The sequence below is a fragment of the Mustela erminea genome, chromosome 6 (genome assembly GCF_009829155.1).
Source record: "Mustela erminea isolate mMusErm1 chromosome 6, mMusErm1.Pri, whole genome shotgun sequence".
Lineage (NCBI taxonomy): Eukaryota > Metazoa > Chordata > Mammalia > Carnivora > Mustelidae > Mustela > Mustela erminea.
Window position 1 is genome coordinate 86,695,423 of NC_045619.1, and position 27,018 is coordinate 86,722,440.

At 50.1% G+C, this 27,018-nt stretch overlaps 1 protein-coding gene across 12 annotated transcripts in view; it reads right to left on the minus strand.

Annotated features, from left to right (window-relative positions):
- The window catches only part of GALNT6 (polypeptide N-acetylgalactosaminyltransferase 6), a 35,281-nt gene that overhangs the window by 3,888 nt on the left and 4,375 nt on the right, over positions 1 to 27,018 (minus strand). For 4 of the 12 annotated variants that reach the window (XR_004286956.1, XM_032348239.1, XM_032348242.1 and 1 more), the window contains 9 exons: positions 24,126 to 24,248; positions 22,295 to 22,380; positions 18,818 to 19,410; positions 16,905 to 17,077; positions 7,279 to 7,428; positions 6,024 to 6,258; positions 2,458 to 2,575; positions 888 to 1,088; positions 211 to 342 (listed from right to left, as the gene is read on the minus strand). Coding sequence is in view for 11 of the 12 variants with exons in the window: in XM_032348239.1 (XP_032204130.1) it covers positions 211 to 342; positions 888 to 1,088; positions 2,458 to 2,575; positions 6,024 to 6,258; positions 7,279 to 7,428; positions 16,905 to 17,077; positions 18,818 to 19,308 (1,500 nt within the window). In the remaining variant the exon portion in view is untranslated. Of the gene's footprint in view, positions 1 to 210; positions 343 to 887; positions 1,089 to 2,457; positions 2,576 to 6,023; positions 6,259 to 7,278; positions 7,429 to 16,904; positions 17,078 to 18,817; positions 19,411 to 22,294; positions 22,381 to 24,125; positions 24,249 to 25,669; positions 25,745 to 27,018 lie in introns of all 12 variants that reach the window. The other 8 variants (XM_032348243.1, XM_032348241.1, XM_032348244.1 and 5 more) reach the window with 5 other exon arrangements.

A 27,018-nucleotide genomic window follows, 5' to 3' on the forward strand; every position in this document is an offset into this window, starting at 1 on the left:
ACTGCCTAGGGGTTGTTTCCCCCTTATCAGGTTTTAGTTATCTCTAGAAGCCCCAAAGGAGCCTGCCAGTCTTCCTTCCGGTAAAGGAGTGTAGGGAGTAGAAACTGATTCCTGTTTGCCATCCCTGGGTGGGGTAAGTGGTCCTGAACCGCTCTTGGGGGTGGGGGTTTCTTACGATGATGGGTGGGCAAGTTGGCTTGGGAGACTTACAGCTCCGTAGAAGGTGGGCTTCAGGTCGGGAACAAACATCTCTGGGTAGATGTTGTTCAGGAACCAGGAAAAGTTGTGACAATGTAGTTGTTCCCTCAGCTTCAGTCGTTCCGAAATGTCCCCAAAGGATTTCTGTCAACCAAGCCAGCCCCCAAAGAGTCAGTCCCACCCGGCCTTGACCTGCTCGTACAGAAGTAGCCCAGTTTCTGGGGTCCCCTTCTTCCAGAATGGGTCTCCTGCTTGGGACCTGTTGGGGCTACTGGCTTAGCCCCACATCTAAGCGCCCCTGCCGCCCCCGCTTTGGCTTTAGGACCCCAGCCCATAGCCTCCTCCCTCCGGCATCTCCTGTGACTCCCCTGTCAGTTTTCACCCAGACCTCAATTCTGAGCCTCTCAGGGCAGACCCCTTCCTCCTGTGAGAGGTTCTTCAAATCAGTTCTCCCTCCCCTCCTAAAAGATGCCAGGACTCTCCAGGCGGGGACGACAAATCTCTCCTCATCGCCCGTCTTCAAACTCCAGCCTCCCTGGGCTCTAGCTCACAGGGTCTGAGGGGTAAAGGGAGGCACCGGTGTTGCGGGGGTAGAGATGGGCGGGCCTCTACCATGAACCCCTTGACTAGGGTCTGGGTTGCTGCACTTTTCTTCACCCAAACCCCTCCCGAGTACCATTTCCTCTCACCTCTTGGGCCATCTTCGCTGCCTGCATATTTCTCCGATAGAAAATCTCCTTGTAGCTATCCATCCAGACCTCAGCCAGGCGCACCTGGTTGCGAGCAATGACGCTGATGCCCTTGGGGAAGGTGTGAGGGCTCTTGGTACGGAACACGTGGCCTACCACAGAGCAAGGGATGATCTCCAGCTGGCCCCCGCACTGCCACACCTGCCACAAGAGGACACAAGATAGGGCTTTCAGGGGGGTCGTGGGTCACTGGTCACTGCCCACCCCTCCCAAGCAGCTGTTCTAATCCCAGGTGCTAGGGTCAGGGAAATGCTGCTCTCTCTCCTAGAAAAAAGGACATGGACCAGGAGTCTTCCTAGGCCATGACTATGTTCTATGATGTTAGTTCAACTCTGATTTACACAAATGGAGGTTTGCAGGATCCTAAGGGTTGTCAGGGCCCATTTTAGAGAAAAGACGGTTCGCTAACTTTGTGTCTGTATACCTACTCAGAGCTTTGGTCCCTTGGTTTGTTGACGTGTAATTGGGATTTTTGTCAGCTCACCCAGGTGTTATGGGAAATTCAAGCTCCCTCGAATCAAGATACACTCGTGATCCAATTAGAACATTACTGCATCACTTGTAGTAAGGCTAGTCCATTTCCAGGTGGGCTGGCCCCGTCACCTGAACCTTCAGCACTCTACCTTCCCAGGACACTGAATGGAGGGCAGAGGCCCATGAACGAGCCTAGAATGAGAACCCTGGGAGCTACAGGAACTGACCTGGGGACCCTTCTCTAGGCTAGTGGGATGATTTAAGACATCCCTCCCACCTGGGTTCTCTCTTTCTTAGGTTTTATGTTTAGTAGGCATGTTGTTATTCATTTTAGTAGGGCAGCAACAGAAATACACGGTCGTAGTCATAGTAACACAGGCATTGGTGGACATGCTTGATACGTGCTAGGCACTGTGAGAAGTGACTTCACACACGAACTCATCTACTTGCTAATTACCTCTCCCCTTAGCGTGGGGGATGTGTGCGGACTTCGTGAAGAGGAAATTCTTTCTTCCTAACCTAATCCTGATTTGCCTTATTCCCGGAATCCCTCAGAGTTTGGGCTGCCATCTTCAGTGATGCTGAATTTGGTGAGCAGAGAGTAGGAAAACTTCAAAGGCCACCAGGGCCTGTGTCCTCTAACCTGGAAGGGGGAAATCCGACTTTTCCTGAGGAAGGACAGCGACTGCTGACTGACCTGTTCCACCTTCACCCTAACACTTTTCCCACAGACCTCATGAAAGACATCACCAGGCCCCACATGTCCAGTTGCTTTACCACTATCATCCCTTCCCTCTGAGGAGCTCAGTAATTTGTTCTGAGTTGTCCAATCTGATTCCCAAAGCCCTCCCTGCACAGACGGGGGGGGGGGGGGGTGGAGCAGCAGAGGAAAGGTGCCACCAGGACGGGAAACAAACAACCTTTTAAGTCCATTTCCAGCTGTGATAACCCTGAGGCTGCCACAGCCTTAGAGACAGGGGCTTAGGCTGTCCCCTGGGCCACGGTGGCTCCCCCATGAAGCCCTCTTCACTCTCACCCGGAAGGACATTTCCACGTTCTCCCCTCCCCAGATCTCCATCTGATTATCATAGGTACCGATGTGCTCAAAGTAGGACTTGGAAATGGAGAAGAGGCCGCCGGCAAACGTCGGGGATCTGTGGAGACAGAGGGAGAAGCACGTGCATCTTTGTGGGGGAAAACAAGCAGAAGCCTGGTGTGGAAAGCTGTGGCCTTGGTGCTAGCCTACCACCCACCACCTCGATTACCTCCTCCTCCCTGTCCATCCCCCTCCCCCCACCTCCTTTCTTCTTTCCTGGGAGGTGCAGCCCCACTTCTGTTAACTTATTCATTCAGCAAACGTGCGCGGGGCCTTATTGTGTTCTTCCCACCTTCTGGGACCAGGCCAAGAAAAGAGGTATTATCATCCCTCTTGAAAAGCCACTCATTCATTTGTTCCTGGCATGTTACGTCAAACACGGCCCGCCGGGACCCATGCTGCACGTGAGGCAGGCAGCCGAGAAAATTCTCGTTGGCTGAGAGCTCAGTCTAGCAGCCGATGGGAGAGGCACACCATCCTCTTATTTTTGGCAGCAAAGTTCCTAGAGCACTGGCGATACTCAGTTATCAGAAGCTGTGTGAAGCGGTCTTCAAAAGAGGGTGCAAACCATGAACAAATGAATGGTATGACCCGGATGGACCCCATTCTGTTTTGAAACCCCTGGTCCTTTTCTAGGGACTAGAAAGCCATGGTGTTAGAAGGGCAAAGTCTTGCTGCACTAGAAATTTTAGCTTTGGGGGAAAGCTGCCAGCTGCTCTGAGCCAAGAAAACTGATAAGAGATGCTCCTGGAAACAGAGGAGGAAGTGAGGGGAAATTCAGCTCAATTTGGACTAATGGGTAAATCTGGAGGTTCCAAGGAGCTTCTGGCTTTCCGACGAAGGCAGGGAGGTGTAGATATACTGTAAGTGAAATGGGCAAAAAAAAAAGTCTCATTCCTAGACCTCACATACCATGTTGCTCATAATAGAGGCTGGGCTAAGAGTTGAGTGCAGGGTCAGAGACTGAGGAAGACTGGGGCAAGGAGTCTCTATAGAACCATTAGCTGTTGGCGGCTGCGCCCTGGCCAGCCTGGCTTGGATGGGGTTTTGCTGCCCTCAGTGGGTGGCTCCAGGTGCTACACTCAAGCAGAAAGAGACTGAAACCTTCTGGGTAATTCTAGAACCTAACAAAGTGCTTTACACACAGCAGGCGCTCCATCAGTGCTCACCAGACTGGACTGATGGGTCCAGGAGCCTGACCTTGGCGTCCCCCTGTGGTTCCCGAAGTAGGAGCTAGCTCCCAGAGCCACTTTCTGGAAGGAATTTCACTCAGGAGACTCTCATGCTCAGGCAGGCTTTCCGTCCCTGGTTCTGGCCTCTCCCAGGCATTCTAAGCCCTCCTCCACCATAAGTCCTGGCAAGGCTCAGAGAGCCCTGGGACTCCAGATGATTACTTTGGAGCTAATCTGCTTCTTCTTGAGGGTCTCCCTGACCTGGGCTGTCTCTTGGCCCTGAGAGGTCTCTCTGAGCTAGAAGGCGCTGACAAATTACCTCTGAGGATAGACCTTACCTGCGGACTTCAATGTAGACCCACACCCAATACCCTCTGACAACTCCCTGTACTTCCTGGGCCCTTTTCCTCTCCTCTTAGGCACCTGCCAGCTTTGAGAGTGGAGGATGGGAGGCTACTGCCCACAGGCCTCCTGGTGGGCTACCACGCAAAACGCCTGGGGTAAGCCATGCACACGGCCAGGGCGCCTACACCAGGAAACAAATCCATTCCTCAAACACTGGAGCTTTGTCTTCTAGTGGCATGGTCCTCAGACACTGGAGCAGGGGACAGCAGTGATGGGCGAGGGCCAGGTGCCCTGTCCCTGACTCTGCCACTGTGTGCCTGGCCCCCAGTTTGGGGGAGGGGGGCTTTGTTGCCGTGCACACCAAACAAAAGACATCCATGAAAGAAGTGCTGGGTCGGGAGGGACTTCTAATTCCTTTCCTCTCTCCTGCCCTCTCTTTTCTTCTTTCCCTCTTCGGTTGCTTCTTTTCCTCCTTCTAATGGAGACAGAGCAAGTTGGCTGGTCGGGACCATGGGATGCCTCCCTGTGCACCCACGGGGTCTACTGAAGCTCTGGGTGGCATTTCTTAGGATCTGGGCCTGTGGAGGGGAAGGAACTGCAACCCTCTCCTCCTTTCAATCCTTCCCTCTTAACCTCTCTGCTTACCGATCCCAAACCTTTGCTCCCTCCATCCCTGATATATATTCAGTTAGGTTTCCTGGTCAGTATGGGAAAAAATGGCACAGACAATCCCAAACCAGAGCACTCTCTATAAGTCACTCCCCAGCTCCGTTTGGTTGAGGCATCTGGTAAAATAAACTTGTGGGGGCGCCTGGCTGGCTCAGTCAGCAGAGCTCATGACTCTCGGTCTCAGGGTCATGAATTCAAGCCCCGTGTTGGGTGTGGAGCCTACTTAATAAATACATTAAATAAAATAAACTTGTGGTCCCTAACAATGCCAGAGGGCAATCTGGAGAGGGAAGGACAAGGTGGGTGAATGCGGGGCAGACCCAGCTGGGCATGAAACAGTGGGTCAACTGGGGCACTAGGGTGGCTCAGTCATTAAACATCTGACTTCAGCTCAGGTCATGATCCCAGAGTCCCGGGATCGAGCCCCGAATCAGGCCCCCTGCACGACCTGCACGAAGCAGGAAAGCCTGCTTCTCCCTCTCCCACTCCCCCTTCTTGTGTTCCTTCTCTCACTGTGTCTCTGTCAAATAAATAAATAAAATATTTAAAAACCAAAACAAAACAGTGGGTAAACTTTCAAGTATCCACGCCATAGCTCAGGGACGGGCACACTAGTACAGCCTACAGGTCAGAGCGGGCCTGACCTCATAAGGTGCTGGGCAAAGAATGAGTTTTACACTTTTCAATGGTGGTTAAATGAAAACAAACCAACAAGGAAGAACGTGCAACAGACTGTACGTGGCTGGAGGACCCCAATGACTTGCTGTCTACCCCTCTACAGGAAAAGTTCACGGCTTTGGTAACACACTGCAAACAACTAAACACAGATCTAGTTTCCTTCAATATGTTTCCAGGCCTTTCAAAGACAGTGACCTGGGAGTATAAGGCCCGCTATTACAAGGGCAATTTGACAGTGGCCTCTACCCCCCATCTCTCTGCACCTCTGTATGTATCTGTCATGAACTTCTACATGTGGGTAGCAATAAGGAGACAAGCTATGTAAAGCCCTCAGTCACTGCCTGGCACAAAGTAAGTGGTGACGAAGAGCGGAGGGTCATAGTGGGAGGCAGCGCAGGGCCCCAGTTAGGGGCTTGGGCTTTGGATCTTCATTCCACCAGGTGCATTGTCTGAGGCTGACTGCTTCTCCCTAGGAGGCTGGGTTCTCCCTTGTAAAGCAGGCTAATCCTAGTACCCGCCTCAGAGGGGATGAGGAGTAAGGAAGCTCTACCACATATTTCGTGGCGTGCCTAATACACGTGGACCTAAGATGGCCCGGGTCCCTGGAAGCCAGCTGAGGGCTCAGTAGGCTACGGTCCTTACTTGATGGGGTAGGTCTCATCTTTGCGCCTCTGCTTCTCATGGGCAGGGAGAGCCTCCCAGCCAAAGGTCAGACTCCAGTCAAAGTTGCCACGGCTGTGGACTCTGCCCCTCGGGACGGGCTTGGAGAACTCGAAAGTGTTCAGGTCGATGGTGACGATGTCTGGGCTTACCACCGCTGTCTCCTCCTCAGCAATGCGAGCCAGGAGGGGCTCCAGCCAGCCATGGAAGCACTCACCTGCAGGTCGGGACCAGAAGACAGCAGTCAGGGTTGTGCCCCAGGAGAGCCTAGGCCCCACACCCATAGGGAGACTCAGGGGGGCAAGAGAACCTTCCCGATACTCCCTAGTGTTAGAGAAATGGAGGCAAGTGCCACAATTGTAGAAAGCATAGAAAGATCTCCCGAAGCCCTCCTACCTAACCCCCTCACCCAACCAAAAGGTGGAGGTAACTTTGAAGGGAAGAATGGAGGTCTGAGGGGAGTAACATGGTCAACTCAAAGGATCCAAAGCACAGGGAAGGACCCGGATGGGTGACCTTTCAGAGTTTCCAGCCTCTCGGCTGAATCAGCCCTCCAAGTGTGGATTCGGAAGGGGGTGTTCCCTCTTCCAGAGGGACCGCACCTCAAGCTTCAGCTCTGGTTCTGGAATAATAATCCACTTCGCTCATCTAGCCCTTTGAGATTTTCAGTTAATGGTAGAGATTACTTTATCTGGCCGTTGGTCAGTAAGGTTGGTATCTTCATTCCCACTTTACAAATGGGAACTGAGGTTCAGTTACTGGCAGAGCCAGAAGGCCAACCCAGGTCTCCTGACTCCGAGTCTAGAGTTTTCCCTAATACGTATCACCACTTTCAGGGAACAATTTCTTTCCGGACAACGGCGGGGAGGTGTCTGGGTTTGGGGCAAAGAGGAGGCCTTTTGCACTCTGTGTGGCCCTATGCGAGAGCTCCATACAAACTAGTTCCCATGGGTGACAGGAGGCCTCTCTGCGGGCTGTGCTCAGAATGAGGTACCCAGCAAGCAAGGAAGAGAGAGGGGAGTCTGGGGGCTCCAGAGCACATCCTTGGGCTGGGATGAGCAGAGGGCATGTGAAGCTAGCAAAAGTGAGTCCCAAGCCACCTTTACTCCCAGAAATAGCAGGGACCTTGGTGATGCCCTGGCCCCTCCTGCTCTTCGCTCCCCCTGGGTGCGGGAGGGGGGCGGGACGGGCGCACCCTCAGGCCTCCCGGGTTCGAGGCTGGTCCCCTTGTACTCACAGTGGGCGTCCAGGAAGGTGAGCACCTCCGCCTGGGCCACGCTGGCCCCCAGCAGCCGGGCAGTGATCAAGCCCTTCCGCTCCTCCTGCCGCACGACCCTCACGACCTGCATCTTCTTCACGTACTGCTCCAGTTGCTCCTTTAAGTAGTCTGGAAGGGACAGCCTCCTTGGTGCTGGCTCACCGCTGGGTGGTGAACCCCGCGCCCCCCTCCCCCACGGTGAGCAACCAAGCTGGGTGCGCTGGGGCTCCCACCGGCCCGGACACCTACTGAAGGAGGCAATTCCCTGGGTGTGGCCAGCGCCTGTGTCCACCAAGCCCACTGGGCCGATCCTGCGCCAGTTTACCTAGGAACTGCCCCCCAACCCCCCCCCCCCCGCCGCCATGTCTCCAAGTCAGGACCTCGGAGTCGTGGTTCTTTGGTCTCTAGTCAAGGATAAACTTCTGCCAAAGGCACTCAGCTGCCCCTGGGTCTCTGCATCTTCTCAGCCACCATCTTTCCTAATCGGGATTCCAGTCTCCTCTCTTCCCCACATCTGGGGGGCTGCGGCAGTCCTTTCTCAGGACCCCGACTCCCTGTCTCCGGGGCCCTCCCAAGTGAGTGCACAGGTAGAGCACACAAAGACTGATTTCTGGCTTGCTGGGTCAGCCATAAGCAGTCGTGCTCTAATCCTCTTTATTAACCCCTCTGCATGGAGAAATCTTTAAGAAGATGAAAAGATACTGAGCAGCTTTTTAATTAAATTTTAAAAACCCAGGTACCAAGTGTTGGCCCTGTGGCGGTCGCAGGGTGAGTCTGCCGCTCAGAGAAGTGGCGACTGCAGGGAGATCAGTGACCACCCCCACCCCGCCGGGGTTGTGCAGGGTTGGGGAGCCTGTAATGGGTACAACCATCCTGAATTTGGGGGTGTGTGGGGGGGAGGATAGCTCTGCTGAGATCTCCAGCTCCTTCTGCGACGAGGGTTTACTTCATAACACTGCTATTCATTCTGAAATCCTCAAGGCTTTCAAAATAGCTCTCTTCTGAAACAATCCATGTTGAAACCCACTCTGAATCTTATTTATGGTTTATTCACCGCTCTACGGTTCATCTGTGCCACGGTTCTGCTCCCGACTGTGCAGAATGGAGTGGCCTAGTGTTTCAGAAGAGGCAGAGGGCAGGCATGACAGAAGTGTGACCTTTCTGGGGCGCCTGGGTGGCTCAGTGGGTTAAAGCCTCTGCCTTTGGTTCAGGTCATGATCTCAGAGTCCTGGGATCGAGCCCCACATTGGGCTCTCTGCTCAGCAGGGAGCCTGCTTCCTCCTCTCTCTCTGCCTGCCTCTCTGCCTACTTGTAATCTCTGTCTGTCGGGTAAATAAATAAAATCTTAAAAAAAAAAAATTAGGGGCACCTGGGTGGCTCAGTGGGTTAAAGCCTCTGCTTTCGGCTCGGGTCATGATCCCAGGGTCCTGGGATCGAGCCCCGCATCGGGCTCTCTGCTAGGCGGGGAGCCTGCTTCCCCCTCTCTCCCTGCCTGCCTCTCTGCCTACTTGTGATCTCTGTCTGTCAAATAAATAATAAACAAAAAAACTTAAAAAAATAATAATAATAATTTAAAAAAAAAAAAAAAAGAAGTGTGACCTTTCTGTGTGGGGCTGTGGGATCAGCCCAGTGCTTAGATCTTGCTTCAAATGCAGTGTTATACAAATTGTGGGGCCTGAACTCAATTAATTTTGGGGGAGTATGATTGATTTCTCCTCCTGCCCACACACAATGCCCAAATACTTGAGCACCTACCAAGTGTCCACCATTGAACTGGGTGCTTACATGTCGACTTTCTTACTTAATCTTTTCTATGGAGATTAAAATGCTCTGAAATCTGGGTATATTCCCTGATATTTAGGACTCATTTGGCTTCAGCAGTCCAGTGCTCTCCAAACATGTGCTCACACACTGCCCAGGTGCCAGACGTTATCCAGGGCAGGGACGGGCCTGGTCTGGGTCTTGCCCTCAGGAAGCTCCGGGGCTCATAATCCAACTAGCGCCCCATGTGCTGGCTCTAACAGGAAGGAGGAGGGGGGAACGTCAACCGGGAGCCTCACCTTCTCAGCATGGCTGATGTTTCCCCTGAGAACTTACCTAACTGTGCGCAGAGGAAGTTCATGGTGGTGGAGATAACCCAAGGACAAAGCATCATAGGAAGTGGGTTTTGTGGTGAGAGACTGAGAAGCACTGAGCTGTGAACCCCAGGGGGTGCTAAGCTCTACAAAGCCCTTCTCCCACGCCTTCCTTCCAGTCTCAGATGGTTAGGCTGGACCCGGGGCTTCGGAGCATGAGCCCTCCACCCTTCTAGGGGAGTGAGACAACTCCCCTAAGGAACGCCTCTCCTTCCTGTCACACCCTTGGACCCACCGGACATCTGTCCAAGATATGAGTGGAGCTGACTGTGGAGACACAGGTGAGCCCATCTATACTCTCTTAGGTTCCCCAGACGCTTGCCTCCTAATTCAGGTTCAACAACCCCAGCCCAGCTCCATTCCTCATGACTGGCGTCTGTGAGACTCCTGTGACCTTGAACACACACGCACTACTCAGTCCCACAGTCTGAACTAGCATCGATATGCAGGTGGCTCCTAAGTCTTTTCTCCTGGCCTTGCCATCTCCACTTGGGAGTCTAACAGCACCACAAACCTAACATGCTCAAAATGGATCCAGATTGCCTCCCAACCTGCCTGCTTCTAGTCTCCCAGTGTCAGGATGTGTTACCAGCATCCCTCCAGTGGCTTTAACCCAGGAGTCATGCTGGATCCTACCACAATCAGTCCATCAGCCAGTACTTATGTGCTCTCAAATAAATAAATAAATAAATAAATAATAAACAAAATCTCTCTCTCTTTTTTTTAAAGAATAAAATACTTAGAAAAAAAAAAAAGAATAAAATACTTAGGAATAAATGTAACCAAAGAGGTGAAAGACCTGAAAACTATAAGACATTGTCGAAATAAATCACAGATAAATGGAAATCACAATAATAAATCACAAATAAATAAATAAGCAAATCACAAATAAATTGAAAGATATACCATGCTTTGGAGGGGAAGAGCTAATATTGCTAAAATGTCCTTACTACCCAAAGCAATCTACAGATTCAGTGCAAATATCAATAGCATTTGTCACAGAACTAGAACAAATAGTTCCAAAATTCACGTGGAACCACAAAAGATCCCAAATAGCCAAACCAATCTTGAGAAAGAAAAACAAAGAGAGAGGTATCAAAATTCCAGATTTCAAACTGCAAGTCATAGTGTTCAAAGCCCCAAAACAGACACATAGATCAACGGAACAGAATACAGAGCCCAGAAATAAACCCATACCTGTAGGGCCAATCTATGACAAAGGAGGCAAAAATATACAATGCAGGAAAAAAAATGGTCTCTTCAATAAACGGTGTAGGGAAAACTGGACAGCAACATGCAAAAGGGTAAAGCTGGACCCCTTTCTTACACTGTACACAAAAATAAACTCAAAATGGTTTGTTAAAGGCCCAAATATAAGACCTGAAACCATAAAATTCCTTAAAAGAAAAAAAAGTAAGCAGTAATCTCTTGGACATCAACTTCAGCAATATACTTTTTCTGGATATGTCTCCCCCAGCAAGGGAAACAAAAGCAAAAATAAATAATTGGGACTACAACAAACCACAAGGCTTTTACACAGAGAAGGAAACGATCAACAAAATGAAAAGGCAACCCACTGGAAAGGAGACGATATTTGCAAATCATATATCCAATAAAGGGCTAATATCCAAAATATGTAAAGAACTCATACAACTCAACACCAAAAATCAAATAATCTGATTAAAAAATGGGCCAACGACCTGAATAGACAATTTTCTAAAGAAGACATACAGATGGGGGTGCCTGGGTGGCTCAGTCATTAAGTGTCTGTATTTGGCTCAGGTCATGATCCCAGGGTTCTGAGATGGAGCCCCATATCAGGCTCCCTGCTTGGCAGGAGGCCTGCTTTTCCCTCTCTCTCTACCACTCCCCCTGCTTGTGTTCCCTCTCTCACTGTCTTTGTCAAATAAATAAATAAAATCTTAAAAAAAAAAAAAAAAGACATCCAGATGGCCAACAGACCCATGAATAAAAGATGCTCAACATCACTCATCATCAGGAAAATGCCAATCAAAACCACAATGAGATATTACCTCACACCTGTCATAATGGCTAGTATCAAAAAGACAAGAAATAAGTGCTGGTAGAGGATGTGGAGAAAAGGGAAACCTGTGCACTGTTGGTGGGAATGTACATTGAGGTTGCCACTGTGGAAAACAGTATGGAGGTTCCTCAAAAAACTAAAAATAGAAATACCAAACAATCCATCAATTCCATTTCTGAATACCTACCTGAAGAAAACAAAAAATCTTATTTGAAAAGATATATGCACCCCTATGTACATTGCAGCATTATTATTTTTTTTAAAAGATTTTATTTATTTACTTGACAGAGAGAGATCACAAGTAGGCAGAGAGGCAGGCAGAGAGAGAGAGAGAGATGAGGAAGCAGGCTCCCTGCTGAGCAGAGAGCCCGAAGCGGTACTCGATCCCAGGACCCTGAGATCATGACCTGAGCCGAAGGCAGCGGCTTAACCCACTGAGCCACCCAGGCGCCCCATTGCAGCATTATTTATAACATCCAACATATGAAAGCAACCTCAGTGTCCATCAATTGATGAATGCATAAAGAAGATGTGGTGTATATATACAATGGAATATTACTCAGCCACGAAAAATAATGAGATCTTGCCATTCACGACAACACAGCTGGAGTTAGAAGGTATAATGCCAAGTGAGGTAAGTCAGTCAGAGAAAGATAAATACTGTATGATTTCACTCATATGTGGAATCCAAAGATTTTATTTATTTATTTTAAAGAGAGCAAGAGAGAGCAAGCATGAGTGGGGGGAGGAGCAGAGGAAGAGGGACAAGCAGACTCCCACCTGAGCGTAGAGCTTGATGTGGGGCTTGATCCTACAACCCTGAGATCATGACTTGAGCTGAAATCAAAGTTGGAGGACACTGAAGACATTATGTAAAGTAGAATAAACCAGAAACAAAAGGACAAACACTGAATAATTCCACTTATATGAGATACTTAGTCAAATTCATACAGACAGGAAAGTAGAATGGGGGTTGACAGGGGCTGGGGAAAGGAGGGAAGAGGGAGTCATTGTTTAAAAGGTACAGAGTTTCAGTTTGGGAAGATGAGGGAGTTCTGGTGATGATGGATGGTTTCACAACAATTTGAAGGTATTAAATGTCACCGAAGGGCACGCTTAAAAATGGTTAAGATGGTAAATTTTATGTTATGCCTATTTTACCACACACAGATACACACACAGGGAAAAGCCAAAACTGACCACTGCTTACAAAGGTCTTGGATTCAGTTTTGCTCATCTCTTCAACTCACTTTGTACCAGTGGTCTTTTTGTCTGTTTGCTCGCTACAGCCTCGCTGCCTTATTTCTGCCCCATTAACACACCTAACCTCAGGGGCTTTCCACTTAGCAGCGACCAGCTAGAGAAGCCTTTCCTGGTTACCATGACTACAGCAGCTCCCTGATTACTCACTAGCCCATCATCCTGCATCCTGCATTCTTTTTCTTTTTCCTCTAATTTCTTCAGAGCACTTATTATCTGAAATTATATATTTTCTGTCTTTTCCATTAAAAAAGTAAACTGTATGAAGACAGAGACCTTGCCCAGCAGGTTCACTGCTGTAGCCCCAGGGGCCGGCCCAGGGTGTGGTGCCCTTTAGGTAACTAAAAAAGAATACTTATTAAGCAAATCAGTGAACTACTGCCTTTGTTTACTCTTCTCTTGCGGGCTCCCCCCTCTCTTCCTTGGCTTCCGAAAAAGCTAGAAAAGAACAACAGAAAAGCCTTTTTTGTAGGCAGGACTTCCTCACTCATTTTTCTTGTTTTGTTTGTGTTTATTCTGTTTTCATGCCCATCTGTGTTCTTTTCAGTCTTGAATCTAACTGCAACTGGGAAATTTTTTCTTGATGAATCCATTTGGAAGGATAAAAGGAGAAATAAACAAGTATGACACCCTTTGGGAATGTTCTACGATTCACTGGTCCAGATAGAACATACGAACACGGGGCCGAATTTTCAAACTTAAATCAAGATTCCTTGTCGGCCACTTTCCACTTCCAGGTGTAAGGAGGAGACAGGCAGATGCAATTAACATGTGGAAATGGAATTTCTCTATGGGCAGAAACAGAAGGAAACAGCAAAATGGAAGCTTTCCTGGAAAATCTGGGACCCCGAGTTACAATCGAGAAGCCTTCTTATATTATAAAACATGTACAGAGGTAGGAGAGAGAAGTGATAAAGCAACTTTACCTGTTGAAATCCACCCTGGAGGTTGTAATTCAGCTAAAATTAGAGGCTTTGAACAGTTCCCGACCTGTATTACTAAGAGTTTAGGAGGCCACGAGAGGACCTGTCACTCCAATTCTGAGCAGCATGGGGAGATGGAAGGGGGGGCATGGAAATCTTGAGCTAATCCCAAGTGCTCCCCAAAAGGTCTCCTCCCTGGGTTTCACAGTGTGTGTCCTTAGGGCTGCCCTTCCCTCCTTCCCTTCCTACAGCACCGTCCCCCCCCCCCCCACAGTGGCCACCACCTCCTCCTCACCCCTCTCTCCCTGAGGAACTTGCTCACTGAGGATCCTGTTCACTTCCTGACTCTCTGGGTCGCAGGTGTATCTGGTTTCCTTCCATCCATCTAGCAAACTCCCACAGGAGGGAGGTCTAGGTTCCCTCCCCCTCAGACTCCCCAAGGGGCTGGGAAGGGCTTTCAACACAGGGACACCCTGTTGGGGGCACGGTGGACCGGTGGGCCTCAAGGGTCAGTTTCGAGAAGTTCGAAGAGTGTGCCAGACTAGAAGCGTACCAGGCTGCTGAATGGGCCATGCAGGAATGAAATCTGTGCCTGGGCTTTGGACTCCAAAGCGGGAAAGAGAAAGATCCCCAGCCTGGCATCAGGCCTCTCAGGCCAGTATCAAACGTCTGTGTCCTCATGGTCATACCTCTACTGCTGGGCACCAGGGGAGGAGGGCACAAGAGCGTGGACATTGTGTTTCCGCAGAGACACAGCCCCTGTTTTGTGCGTAATGGGAGCCAGTTAATTGGATCCAACGGTCAAACATGCGGGCAATTTTATCCCGCTGTGGACCACGGCAATTTCTGGCCACGGATCTGAGTTTTTCCCCTTTCCCCCGAGGAACTGACCACTACTGAAATACCTCTAGGGTCCGAAAGGTCTCGAGGCGGGGTTATCATAGGGTCAACAAATCCCCTGGAATTACATGCAAAAAACGTAGGTGTGTGCACCTTGGTGTAACAAGTGTACACTCTTCTAGGGAGGGACCAGAGTTGTAACAGATTCTCAAAGAGGCCAGGCTGCAGAAGAATAGGAAGGAGAATTGGAAGGACTGCTTTAGGTTTTTTAGGCAGGTGACTGAGGGTAACTAGAACTGGCTCTCAGAGAGCCAGAGAGAATGGAAGCACATGTCTGGGGGCTGGCTAGGGGCAGGCCCTTTGGAGGAGCCGTGGAGGCCACTGCCAAGTCCATCCCACTAGGCACAGGCTGCCGTGCCCTTGAGAGGCCACCCATGCCGGCCTCGCCTTATGTCACTTGTCTTGCCTGGTCAGAAGACCTCTCCCTTTCGGATGCTCAAAATTCTGACAGGTGGCAAGCCGAAACAGTTTAGAACTCCCATCGCCCAGGTGGGCAGCCAAGATCTGCGGGGAGAAGGGTCTCCAGAGAACCCAGTTTGAGAGGAAGGACAGCTGATACCCTTGCTCTCATTCCAAACATCCCATTGCTACCGAGATTCCCTGCAGGCCCTCCCACGCCCCTCCCATGTCTGGCAAACTCTCTGTTCCTCCCTTCCAGAAGACCAATCTCTAGCTTCTTATCCACAGACCCTATGATTGCATCCCTGATGCTGATTTGCCCTTGCTCTGTAAGTGGCCCTGCTGGGTGTCTGTTCTGCAGGGGGAAATGTGACCACCCTGAAGACACGGTTCTCACACTCAGCTCCTCCTTCCACCCCTTGCCTCGTCCCAATCTATTGTTTTGGCATCAGCCTTACTCTAGGGCAGGAGGGAGACTAGGGAAGGTCAGAAGGTAGCAGGACACTGGAGGGGCCTCGGGGCATACACTGGGAAGTGTGGGGTCAGGTCCTGCCCTTGAGAAGGGAGCACAGGCCCCGGAGGATATGCCAGGGGAGACACAGATGCCATGTGCTACAAGGAGAAGGCCGTGCCAAGCCTAAGGGGAACGCATTGGTCTCACGGCCCCTGTCCCCGTTCTGGCCCACTGTCCCACTCTCGGGTGACTCTAAGAACTTCCTCTCCAGAGTTGGGGTCCTCTGCCTCCCTTCCTGATATTCACCCTCTCCCAGAGATGCCACCCTTCTGAGAAAAGATCATTCTCCAGCTTAAACACTTTCAATGACTCACTTTTGTCCTCAATAAATACTCTGAGCACGGTGTGAATTTCAATTCAACATCTTTTTAGTGTCATTTCCTACAACAAACCTCAGCTTCAGCCGAATCCAACCTCTCAATAGTTCACAAACACACCTATGTCTCTAGAACTCTGCTTGTGCCATTCTCTCCTCTGGGAATGCCCTGGTGAGCCTCTTCTCTCCCCCAGACAAGCGTGCTTCCATCCGGCCGCCACCGTGGGCCACCCTGGGCACACCATGCAGAAATAACACCTGGCTAGGGACCCTGCCGGTGCATCGCTCCCATACAAAGAATAAATTGGAACAAATGCTAATGGAGCGCTTACTCAATGCTAAGTACTCCGTGGCGTGTGAATTATTCCCTTTATCCCCATCTCTGAGCCCTCGCCCATCATGTGAGGGGGTCAGTTGTCTTCATTTTCAGAAGAGGAAGCTGAGGTTCAGAGAGGGTAAGGATCTTGCCCAAGGTCACAGAGCTCGGAAGAGTCAGGGCTAGGATTTGAGTTCCTCGGTGTCGTAAGTGGCCCTCTGACCTATGCACATTGTTGGCCTTTACAGGGCAGCTCTGTCCCATTTGTCATTTGTCATGGTATCCCCTCCACCTAGGTCGATGCCAGGTGGGGTATTCAGTAGAAATTTGTGGAATTTCTTTAAAGGGTGGAAGCTTGGGTAGCAACCTCATTTACCTCTCACCAACTACAGCAAAGAGATCTTCTGAGGCAGACTCTTCGGAGAGCAGAAGAGCGCTCTAGCAGGTAGGAAATGGAGAAGAAGGCGCGTCGCCACCCACTGCCCTGCCTTCTCCCACTATTTCTGACGGGGGGTTGCGCTGGGCAGCTCTAAGAGTCTCAGAAACCAGAACTGCAAAGCTTTGGGAGCTCACCGGCTGACATGGGAATAAGATTCGGCTCTGGGAATGTGGTCTATGTGGCCCCTGCTCCTACCTTCCTCTCCCTCCCCTTTCTTCTCCCTGCTCCTGGCCTTTATGATGAGCAGTGGTACCAGGCCACAGGTAGTGGGGGTGCGTGCTCTCCCCAGAGGACCCGCCCTCCTTCCGGAGTACCAGGGGAGACAATGGCTCCCCCACCGGGACCCCCTCCAGCCTCACCATCAGTGCTGGCGTCATCCACCAGTATGATCTCCTTCAGCAGGATGGCAGGGGCAGTGTGCAGCACACTGTACACAGTTCGCAGCAGTGTGGACCAGGCCTCGTTGTGAAACACAATGATGACGCTGGTGGTGGGCAGTGGAGGGCAGCGGCGGAACTTCTGGTCGACACATCTAGGAGGATGGAAGCATTGATACAGCTCTCCAGGTCCTCAGGAGCTCTGGGGGTAGGAGGGCCCTGTCCACAGGTTGCCATCACTGTCCTCTGCTCTCCCATGCGGCTGGGAGGAGCTGCTCCCTGTTCCTGGCTCACTCTGATTTTCCACCAACCCTGAGCCTCTGCACAGGTCCTAGCGAACCCATTCCAAACCCCATCTGCCCCACCGCTGGCTCGGTGCCCCAGCTTGAGGCAGAGGGCTCCCTTGCCCTCCCCTTGACTTCTCTTGTCTGCTCCAGGAGTTCCCAGGGCTGACTCTCTCTTCCTCAGTAATGTGTGCGCTGCAAAAAGTGTAATCCAATCTGGAGGTCCCCAAGGGGATGTAATAAAGGGCAAATTCGACATCTGAGAAAAGTGACTACAATTTCCGTAATCCAGGAGAGAAAAAGGCTCTTTTCTTTACAATTTACAGTGCTTCTCTAACCCATTTCCTCATTAATTCCCTGTAATCTGATACTATCATCACACACGATTTCCTGTGACCTTTTCTGTGTCTTCATCGGCTCCAGCTACCCTGAGGACGTGGCCACACCGCCACACTCTTGACACTCCGCCTTGGCTGGGGGTAGGATGCTGGGAATACTAGACCTCAGGGAATCATTTGGGCTGACAGTCTATTTTTTCCCCTCTCTCTTCTTTTTAAGATTTTATTTTACTTGTTAGAGAGAGAGAGAGAGAAGAAGAAGCAGGGGGAGCGGCAGAGGGAGAGGGAGAAGCAGTCTTCCCGCTGAGCAGGGAGTCGAATGCGGATGCGGGTCTCCATCCCAGGACCTGGAGCCCTGACCTGAGCTGAAGGCAGGTGTTTAACTGACTGAGCCATGCAGGCACCCCCTGACGGCCTTTCTTATCCCCCCTCTGCTGTCAGATTTCTTATGAATCCTCCAGAAGTGATTCCCCAACTTCCTCCCCTGGCTGCCCTCCTGCCTGACACCCCTCTCTGCTGAGGAGCTCTTGACAACTCCGAGAGGCCCCACCATCTAGGACTTTGATACTTGGTCCAAGTCTGAGGACCCCTAGGTTCCAGCACTAAGTACTCATGAACTCAACAAGGGGGTTGCCATGTGAAAAAAGGCGAGAAAGGATCTAACTCTTGAGCTGGGACAGACAAAATCTATGACTTGAGGACAACGTGAGCAGGCCCTGGCAGCTCAGAGCTCAGAGATCTCTGTGTTGGTTCACTGCCCGGGGCGGTAAGTAAAAATGGCTCCACATGGAGGCTGGAGTGAATTCCTGGTTCTGTGGCCCTTCACAGAGGGAAGCCAGGAGGTGGAGGGATGGTCCTGACTATCCAGGCTCCTGTCCGGAAACAGCCCTTTCTCAACAGCTCAATGGCAGAGTCCCACAGGCTCTTCTTGGGCAGGCCTCCGCAGAGGGCGGGCCATCGAGTCTGCAATCTGGAATCATCCCTCCCATTTACCCTGGGGCCAGGTCCTGGGACCTGAACTCCTCCTTCTGTATCCCATCACCTTGGTCATTTTACTGTCACGGTCTCCCTGGGCCTCTGGCCTGACCACAATACCAAGGCCGAGGATAAGGGCACTGGTCAGGAAAAGAAGGGAGGGCTTAGAGGAAATCCTTGCCCATATCATACAATCACCAGCAGCTCTCTACCTGGCATTTGGCCCATGGCCATGACCGCACCAGCCACACCTAGGACAGAACCCTGGCCTCCCCCCAGGACTCTGGGAGCTACTTACTCAGGGGGTCGGGTGTCTGGCCCCAGGGCCCTCTGCAGGGAAATCCGGTCACTGGCAAAGGCATTGAAACAGTGCTTCTTATAGCCTTCTTCCTTTTCCTGGGTCTCCAGGCGTGTCCACTTGTCCTTCTGAAATGCCTTCCCATCTGCCCCGGGGCTATTGGGATCCTGGGGTGGCCGTTCCCAGAAGGGCTTCAGCTCAGCTGGAGTGTAGAACCCAGGAAGGCAGGACTGGTTTGTGGAGATGGACGTCTCCTGGGGCTCGGGAGCCCTGATCTGGAGCTTGGGCATCGAATCTCGAAGGTTGTTCACAGCCCCCAGCATGAGGTCCAGCACATGATCCTTCTGGCTCACCAAGGACTTCAGCCATGGTTTCTCAGTGGCCTGCTCCGTGCTGCTCACATCCCTGTGCAGGATGAAGAGGAAGAGCACGAAGGCACTGCCCACCATGGCCAGGCGCAGGGGCATGTGGCGTCTGCGGAAAAGCCGCATCCTCAGGACCCAAAGGGGACCCTGGCCAGGTTAGCCCGAGTGCTGTGCCCAACCCTGGAAATAGCTCGATAGGTTGTAGCAGCCACTCCTTGGGGCCTCAGCCTGAGAAGGGAAGAGGAGAGAGAGAAATGAGCTAAGGCAGCAGTGTGGAGGAACTCTGGGGGCTTGGGGTTTGAGTCCAGGCTCTGTCCCTGAATGGTGACCACACCTCGGCCCCATCACATCACTCTTCTGTGCCTCAGTTTCCTCTAGCCACAAGATGAGGAACCAGACTCAGCATTGCTCTCCTACTCTGAGACTGACACCCACGGATCTGGGATTACCAAATGCCGAAACTCTGCGTGAAGAGGTTTAATCGACATAACGGCTTTGGGAAATAATGTGACATTATCAAGCAAAATTTTAAAATGTGCCCACCCAGGGGTGCCTGGGTGGTGCAGTCGGTTAAGCCTCTGCCTCTTGGTTTCGGCTCAGATCATGATCTCAGGGTCCCCGGATGGAGTCCCGGGTTGGGCTCCATGCTCAGTGGGGAGCCTGCTTGGAATTCTCTCTCCCTCTGCCCCTTTCCCTGCTCTCTCTCTCTCTCAAATAACAAATAAACAAATCTTAAAAAAAAAAAAAATTATTTATTTATTTGACAGACAGAGATCACAAGTAGGCAGAGACACAGGCAGAGAGAGAGAGAGAAGAGGAAGCAGGCTCCCTGCGGAGCAGAGAGCCCGATGTGGGGCTCGATCCCAGGACCCTGGGATCACGACCTGAGCCGAAGGCAGAGGCTTTAATGCACTGAGCCTCCCAAATAAACAAATCTATTAGAAAAATTATGAAGAAGAAAAAAAAATACACACCCAATGACCCTGCAATTTTACGCCCAGTTTTATATCCCAGAGAAACTCCTGGATCTATGAGCCAGGAGGCGCGTACAGGAAAGCTCTGAGCAGCACCGACTGCAACAGTCCAAGTTAGAAACACTCCATGTCCACCGACAGAATGAACAAGTGAGAAATACCCACAGCACGGAGAACTCTACAGCAGTGACAAAGCATGAGCTACCTTGACAAGCAGCTGCATGGGGCAGTCGCCAGGACCAGACAGGAGGCCGTGACAAGATACAAACAGGATGGGGTGCCTGGGTGACTCAGTGGGTTAAAGCCTCTGCCTTCAGCTCAGATCATGATCTCGGGGTCCTGGGATCGAGCCCCACATCGGGCTCTCTGCTCAGCAGGGAGCCTGCTTCCCTTCCTCTCTCTCTGCCTGTCTCTTTGCCTACTTGTGATCTCTCTCTGTCAAATAAATAAATAAAAATTAAAAAAAAAAAGATACAAACAGGATGCACCCACTTGCAGAAAATTCAGAAACCTGGGAAACTAATGATACTGTTTATGAACACAAAAATGAATGGGTGGTCAAGCTATAAAGAAAAATGAAGGCGGTGGGGAAACCCTGAAGGAATAATAAAACCAAAATTTCTGGGGAGGGAAGAAAATGTGTGGGAATGGTGGCTGCTGGTGGAAATGGTATTCTCTACACCCTTACATGTATTTTGCAAATATTTTTCTCTATCTACTCATATTTAATTAAAGAAAAAAAAATACCTGAGGTTCTATGACAACATCTTTCAGGCAGAAATGGGATTACGTGTTCACCAGCTTCTACCCTTAGGCCCATAGTCGCATAGCTCAAAGGACGAGTGCAAAACTTTCTGTGGAGAACTCTGGGAGCATAAGGTGCTTTTTTTTTTTTTTTTTTTTTTTTTTTTGTTAAAGCTTTTATTTATTTATGTGAGAGAGAGTGTGTGTGCACGTGGGGGTCAAGGGGGAGAGGCAACGGCAGAGGGAGAAGCAGGCTCCCCACTGAGCAGGGAGCCCACTGAGCAGGGAGCCCATTTTGGGACTTGATCCCAGGACCCTGGGATTACGACCTGAGCTGAAGGCAGACACTAACTGAGCCACCCAGGCGCCCCTGGAAGAATAAAGCTTATTGGTTAAACACTAGATGTTGGTGGCAAGACACCTGGGTACAAATCCCAGTTTTGCCCGTTCTAGTAACAATAGCATCTACTCTTAGGGTTGTTGTAAGGATTAAAGCTCAATGAAATAATTCATGGAAAAACTTTAGCAGTCTGTGTACATAGTAAGTTCTCAAAAAGTGTTAGTTTCCATTGTTAGCATCTGTGTGTCCCTGGGACAGAGCAGGTCATCTTTCTAAGGCTCCATTTCCTCCTCTAGAAAGTGGGGGTAACAAATACTTAATGCACAGGGTTACAGTGAGGTGAAATTCGAGATGATGTCTGCAAAATACTCAGCAGCGTGCTGGGCACATAATAAGCCCTTGATAAATGCTATCAATTATTCCTATTATTATAATTAATAAATCCCTGCTCAGCTTCCCAGCAATTATCCTCGAGTACCTGGTCCTTGGCCAAAGCCACATTCATTACTGGTGGCATGTCTTGTTTAAAAGTAATGCCGGTTGAGCTACTTAATGCTGTCATTTAAACACACAAGCTCCTTCCTGCCTGTGGAGAGAAGCCTGGTGTCTGGAGTCACTTGGATCTGGGGGAGATGGGCCCACTGTGATCTCAAGAGGGAACAGGGCTAGACAAAGGGTTTTCTTTTATAACAGTGGATTCAGTAGCATCATCAAAAGTCAAAACAAAATCTCTCTGAGCCACTATTTTGTATCAGGAGTCGGGAGAGGAAATGTATTTGTTCTGCCAGCACTGGGAACACCTGCTACGTGCCAGGTACTCTGCCAGACAGGTGTGTTAAGTGGGAGCTTATATACAGAATTAAGAATATTCAGGTTACGACCTGCTGAGCAAGGAGGCACAAGCCACCCCCACGGGATTGGCAGGTCGCTCCCCCAGCATCTGAGGTCCCACTTAGGGGAAGTGAAACCCATGGGGTCATTCTGACTTGAAGGCCCAGTTTCAACACACCCACACAAAGGAAGAAGCAGAGGTACAAGACTGATTTGTACTTACCAGTTCCAGAAGGGAGGGGGCGCAATGAGCCGGGGGAAAGGCTGTCCTCAGTTTGGGGCCACCTGCAAGCGGGAGACAGAGAGCACCTATACTCAAAGGTGATTGGGACAGAGGTCAGTAACTTTGCTTGGGCTTAACTCCTAAGTGATTATTTTAAAAAGGTGCCCCGCTAAAAGCGAAGTGGAAACTTTTGGCAGGTGTTCTAAACTCAAGTCCTTATTGAAACGTCCAGACTCTAGATGTGAGTAGGATAATCATACTTGATAAAATGCCAAGGCAGCAACTCCGAAGAACAAAGTTGTCTTTCTCAAAACTTGTTTTCCTTATCACAAGGGGGGTAGACAGAGATGAGCAAGTACAGCCCTCAAGGACCATAGACTCAATTGGAAAAGTCAGATATTTTTTCAATTGGAGTATAATTGACCTGAGAAGTCAAATTTTATTTATTTATTTATTTATTTATTTATTTATTTATTTATTTAAGATGTTCTTTATCCATTTGACAGAGAGAGAGACAGTGAGAGAGGGAACACAAGTGGGGGAGTGGGAGAGGGAGAAGCAGGCTTCCTGTGGAGCAGGGATCCCCATGTGGGGCTGAATACCAGGACCCTGGGATCATGACCTGAGCCAAAGGCAGATGCCTGATGTCTGAGCCACCCAGGTTCCCCGGGGAAGTCAGATTTTTAAATGGAAATCGCCTAGGGAGACAGGCATCCTTGATGCCCAGGAAAAGAGGACACAGGAAACTCAACAAGTGCAGAAGAGTGTTGGCAGTGAAGAAGTCCCTTGGTGGGAGGAGCCTGAGCTGAGCACTCACCCACAGGAAGGAGCTGGCCAGGCAAGGTGAGTGCATTTCAGGCAGAGGGAATGGCACAGACTAAGGTCTAGAGGCAGGAGATAGCACGGCCAAGCAGAGAACTGCCCGTGGTTTGGTATGGTGGGAGCATGAAGACAGGAATCGTTGAGGACGGGCCTGGAGAGGTGGCTGCAACTGGGTCATCATGCCAAGGAGTTTGCCTTGACCTGAGGTATGGGAGCAACAAAAGCTTAGCCAGAGCCCAGCATTACAGGAAGACAGTAGGCCAGCTGGTGGAGGGTGTCTAGGAGATGGATCGGACTGGCAACTGGATGGCTAATGGAGAGGGGTTGGGTGGGGGGTGTGCCTGACCCAAGATAGTAGCGGTGTGGATCAGGAGGGAGGATATGGTGCTAGGAAAAGTCCCATGGGTGATGGGGTGGGAGAACAGCTGGGACACAGAGGGACAGGGAGCAATAGGAGAGAATTCCTTTTCCCAAGAGAGTTTAAAATCTAGTTGGAGAATAAGAACTGCTAGCGCTGGCTCCAGGTAGCACCTGTCCAAGGAGAAGATGGGAGCAGGAAAAAGAGCTCTCACCCAACACCCTTTTGCACTTTGAGCCCTGATGACATTACTTCTTCAAGAATTAATAAAATTAAAACTTAATAACAGCACAGATGGGAAGTGCTAAGTTGAAAGAGGTAGATCTCTCTGGGCTGGAAGAAGCCTTCAGGGAGGGAATGAGGATACAGTGGAGAGGCAGATTTTTGCCCTAGAGGTTGAGCTATGCTGGGCCAGCACAAGGCGTTGAGCTAGACACCTCCTCAATTCTGGAACTGCGTCAGCTAAGCACAAATAACAGAGTCTGAAAAGTGGGGGGTGTTTGCCATGACAGTGTTGAACCATCCTGCAGGCTGCACCTTCCCTGATACTTTCTGTCTACCTTCCCACTCCAGCAAGAAAGGGAGCACAGTCAGAAACAAAGACCTGGTAAGAGTTTAGTTACCAGCTGCTGCCAAGTGTTCGCGACTCACCTCCTCTAAGAAGTCCTCCCTGATTGATTCACTTAGAATCACCCAGATCACTCCAATTCCCTTGTCCGGGCATTGCCTCGTGGTCCTTTGCAGTGGGGTTCACCTCTGCTCCTTTTATTTCCCCTGGACAAAGAGACCTAGGGTTAAATTGAATCCTTCCAAGCTTCTGCTCTCTCAATCCAGCCTGCCTGTCTAAGCCTTGCTCTCTGGAGACTGCAGTTCCTCAAGGTACTAACCACATCCTGAAATGAAATGAGATACCTGTGATTAGCTGTGGCGGTAAGGAACGAGGTCTCTGTTTGCTCAACATGTGAGCAATAAGAAAGAGCCCAGCAGGGCGCCTGGGTGGCTCAGTGGGTTAAGCCTCTGCCTTCAGCTCAGGTCATGATCCCAGGGTCCTGGGATCGAGCCCCGCATTGGGCTCTCTGCTCAGCAGGGAGTCTGCTTCCTCCTCTCTCTGCCTGCTTCTCTGCCTACTTGTGATCTCTGTCTGCCCAATGAATAAATAAAATATTAAAAAAAAAAAAAAAAAGAAAGAGCCCAGCAGAAGGGACACATAATCGGATGGAATCCAGAAGACTTTGGGATTCAGGATTTCTGGCCTCTGCATGGGAGAGTCCCAGAAGTGTGGTTAGCAAGAGTGGGGAATCAGGCCTCCACCAGCCTGGTCAAGGAGTAGTCCCTGTTGTATGTATTACTTGGTCAAGTTCACAGGATTCTCCCCCGCAGTGTCTTGTACAGCTCCTCCACATTTGAGCTCCCACACCTGGCCTCCAGGACCACTGGCAAACGTGTCCATAGCCCTCACCCACTCATTCCCCTCCTGCTACTGGTGAGGGGAATTCCCAATGCTTTTTCCTCCAGCCATGCTTGGCATTGCTACACATGAACCATCTTGTTTCAGTACCGAGATGATGCCAGAAATCCTCTTCCTCCAGGAAGCTTTCTTAGATTGAACAAATGGGACCTGCCCCTCTGGCCTCACTAGCCAGAACACAAGCTTACTTTCTGTCATTGAGGTTTCACCCAGCCCCAGGGTCTATCAAACCACTGATTACAACTCACTGTAGGATTGTGTACTAAATTTAAAGTGCTGCAAATCAGCATGAAAATATTCTTTAAAAGATGAGAATAGAGGGGTACGTGGGTGTCTCAGTTGGTTAAGTGTCTGCCTACAGCTTAGGTCCTGGGGTCCTGGGATTGAGCCCAGCATCGGGGCTCCCCACTCAGCAGGGAGCCTGCTTCTCTTTCTCCCTCTGCCCCTCCCCTGGCTCTTGCCCATGCCCACACTCTCCCTCTCTCAAATAAATAAATAAAATCTTAAAAAAAAAAAAAGATCAGAATAGAATAGAACAAAAAAGAAAATGCCAAAGTGGATCGCATGCAATATGGGTGTTTTTTTTTTAAATTTCATATCAGTTATTAGATATACATATGTAGAGTGTACCAAAAGTCTTAGCAGTTTTAAGCATTAATAACTTCAGAAGTGTAAACACTATAGACTCAAGAACATCACTTGAAAATTTTATTAAAATTTCTTTTACCTGATTTTTATGAATTCTGATGAACAAATTTTTATTTTATGCTTGTCTCTGCCAATTAGAGATGATAAACATGTCCTGATACAAAATGAAAAGGAAAATTTTGTTGTTTAAAATTTGTAAAACTGGGGCACCTGGGTGGCTCAGTCATTATGCATCTGCCTTCAGGTCAGGTCATGATCACAGGGTCCTGGGATTGGGCTCCCTCTATGGCTCCCTGCTTGATGGGAAGCCTGCATCTCCCTCTCCCACTCCCCCTGCTTATGTTCCCTCTCTCGCTGTGTCTCTGTCAAATAAATGAATAAAAATCTTTAAAAATAAAGTAAAATAAAATTCATAAAACTCAATAAAAGTGAAAGAAATGTAAATTCCTACATTTTCAAATGATGCTTTTCTGTCTGATTGTAGAATTCATACCTCTGATGGGAGTCAAGTGTAAAAGCGCCCTAAGATTTTTGGGATACCCTTGTAGGTGAGTTGTCACCACGTCTTGCTGTAAAAGGTCTTTCTTATTTTGGCCCAGTCACAGAAGTTTGAAAGCCAGTGACCCAGTGCTGTCCCTCCTTTTTACATTATAGCCTCCTCCAAGAAGCCCCTTCAGATCTCCCAGAATTCCTCTCTCCACCCTCCTGTCCCTCCTGTGCCAGTGCTTCCACACTGGGCTCCTCACTGCCCGCCTCGGGTTCAAAGGAGTCTGTTCTCTCTCACCCCTTTGTGAGCGCCTGGCCAGAGAGGCAGGGTGTTTTACCCGTTTTGTCTCTTGCAAAGTCTAGCCCAGGTTTTTCAGGGAGTAGATATTCCATAAATGCTTGTTCAAGGAGATGAAGCCCAAGCGGTTCAAGTGAGCTGTTCCAAGCTACAGGGGTAAACGCTGGCTTCACTAGACGATATTTTGAATGCTCTTAGAGCAGCAAGCATTTGAGTTCCGTGACACTCTGTTGTCACACCCTCGGCAGGCCCCTTTGACTGGGTCTGTCCATGAGTCCAGCGCCCTCCTCTTACAGGACAGGCCAGAGGGGTTAGGTGACTTCCCTAGTATCACACAGCTTGTGGCTCCCAGAAGCAGATGCCAGTCTCCCAATTCCCAGGACACTGCTCTGTTCTCATATTCTTACCTCCCTCTTGGAGGTCACCTGGGTGGGTGGGGACTGGGTTAGGCTCCTGTGAGCCTGGGGCCAGGCTCTTTTCCCCAGTCTCCCCACCACCCACCATGCCACTCTTACACGGCCCCGCCCCTCCCTGGCGCCTGCCCTTCCCCAGAGCCTACATAGGACAAATGCTTTAACAATGACAAAATTGTAAGTCCCAGGCAAAGTTTCAGCTTCCGTGACAACCCGAGTCAGCCACCCCAG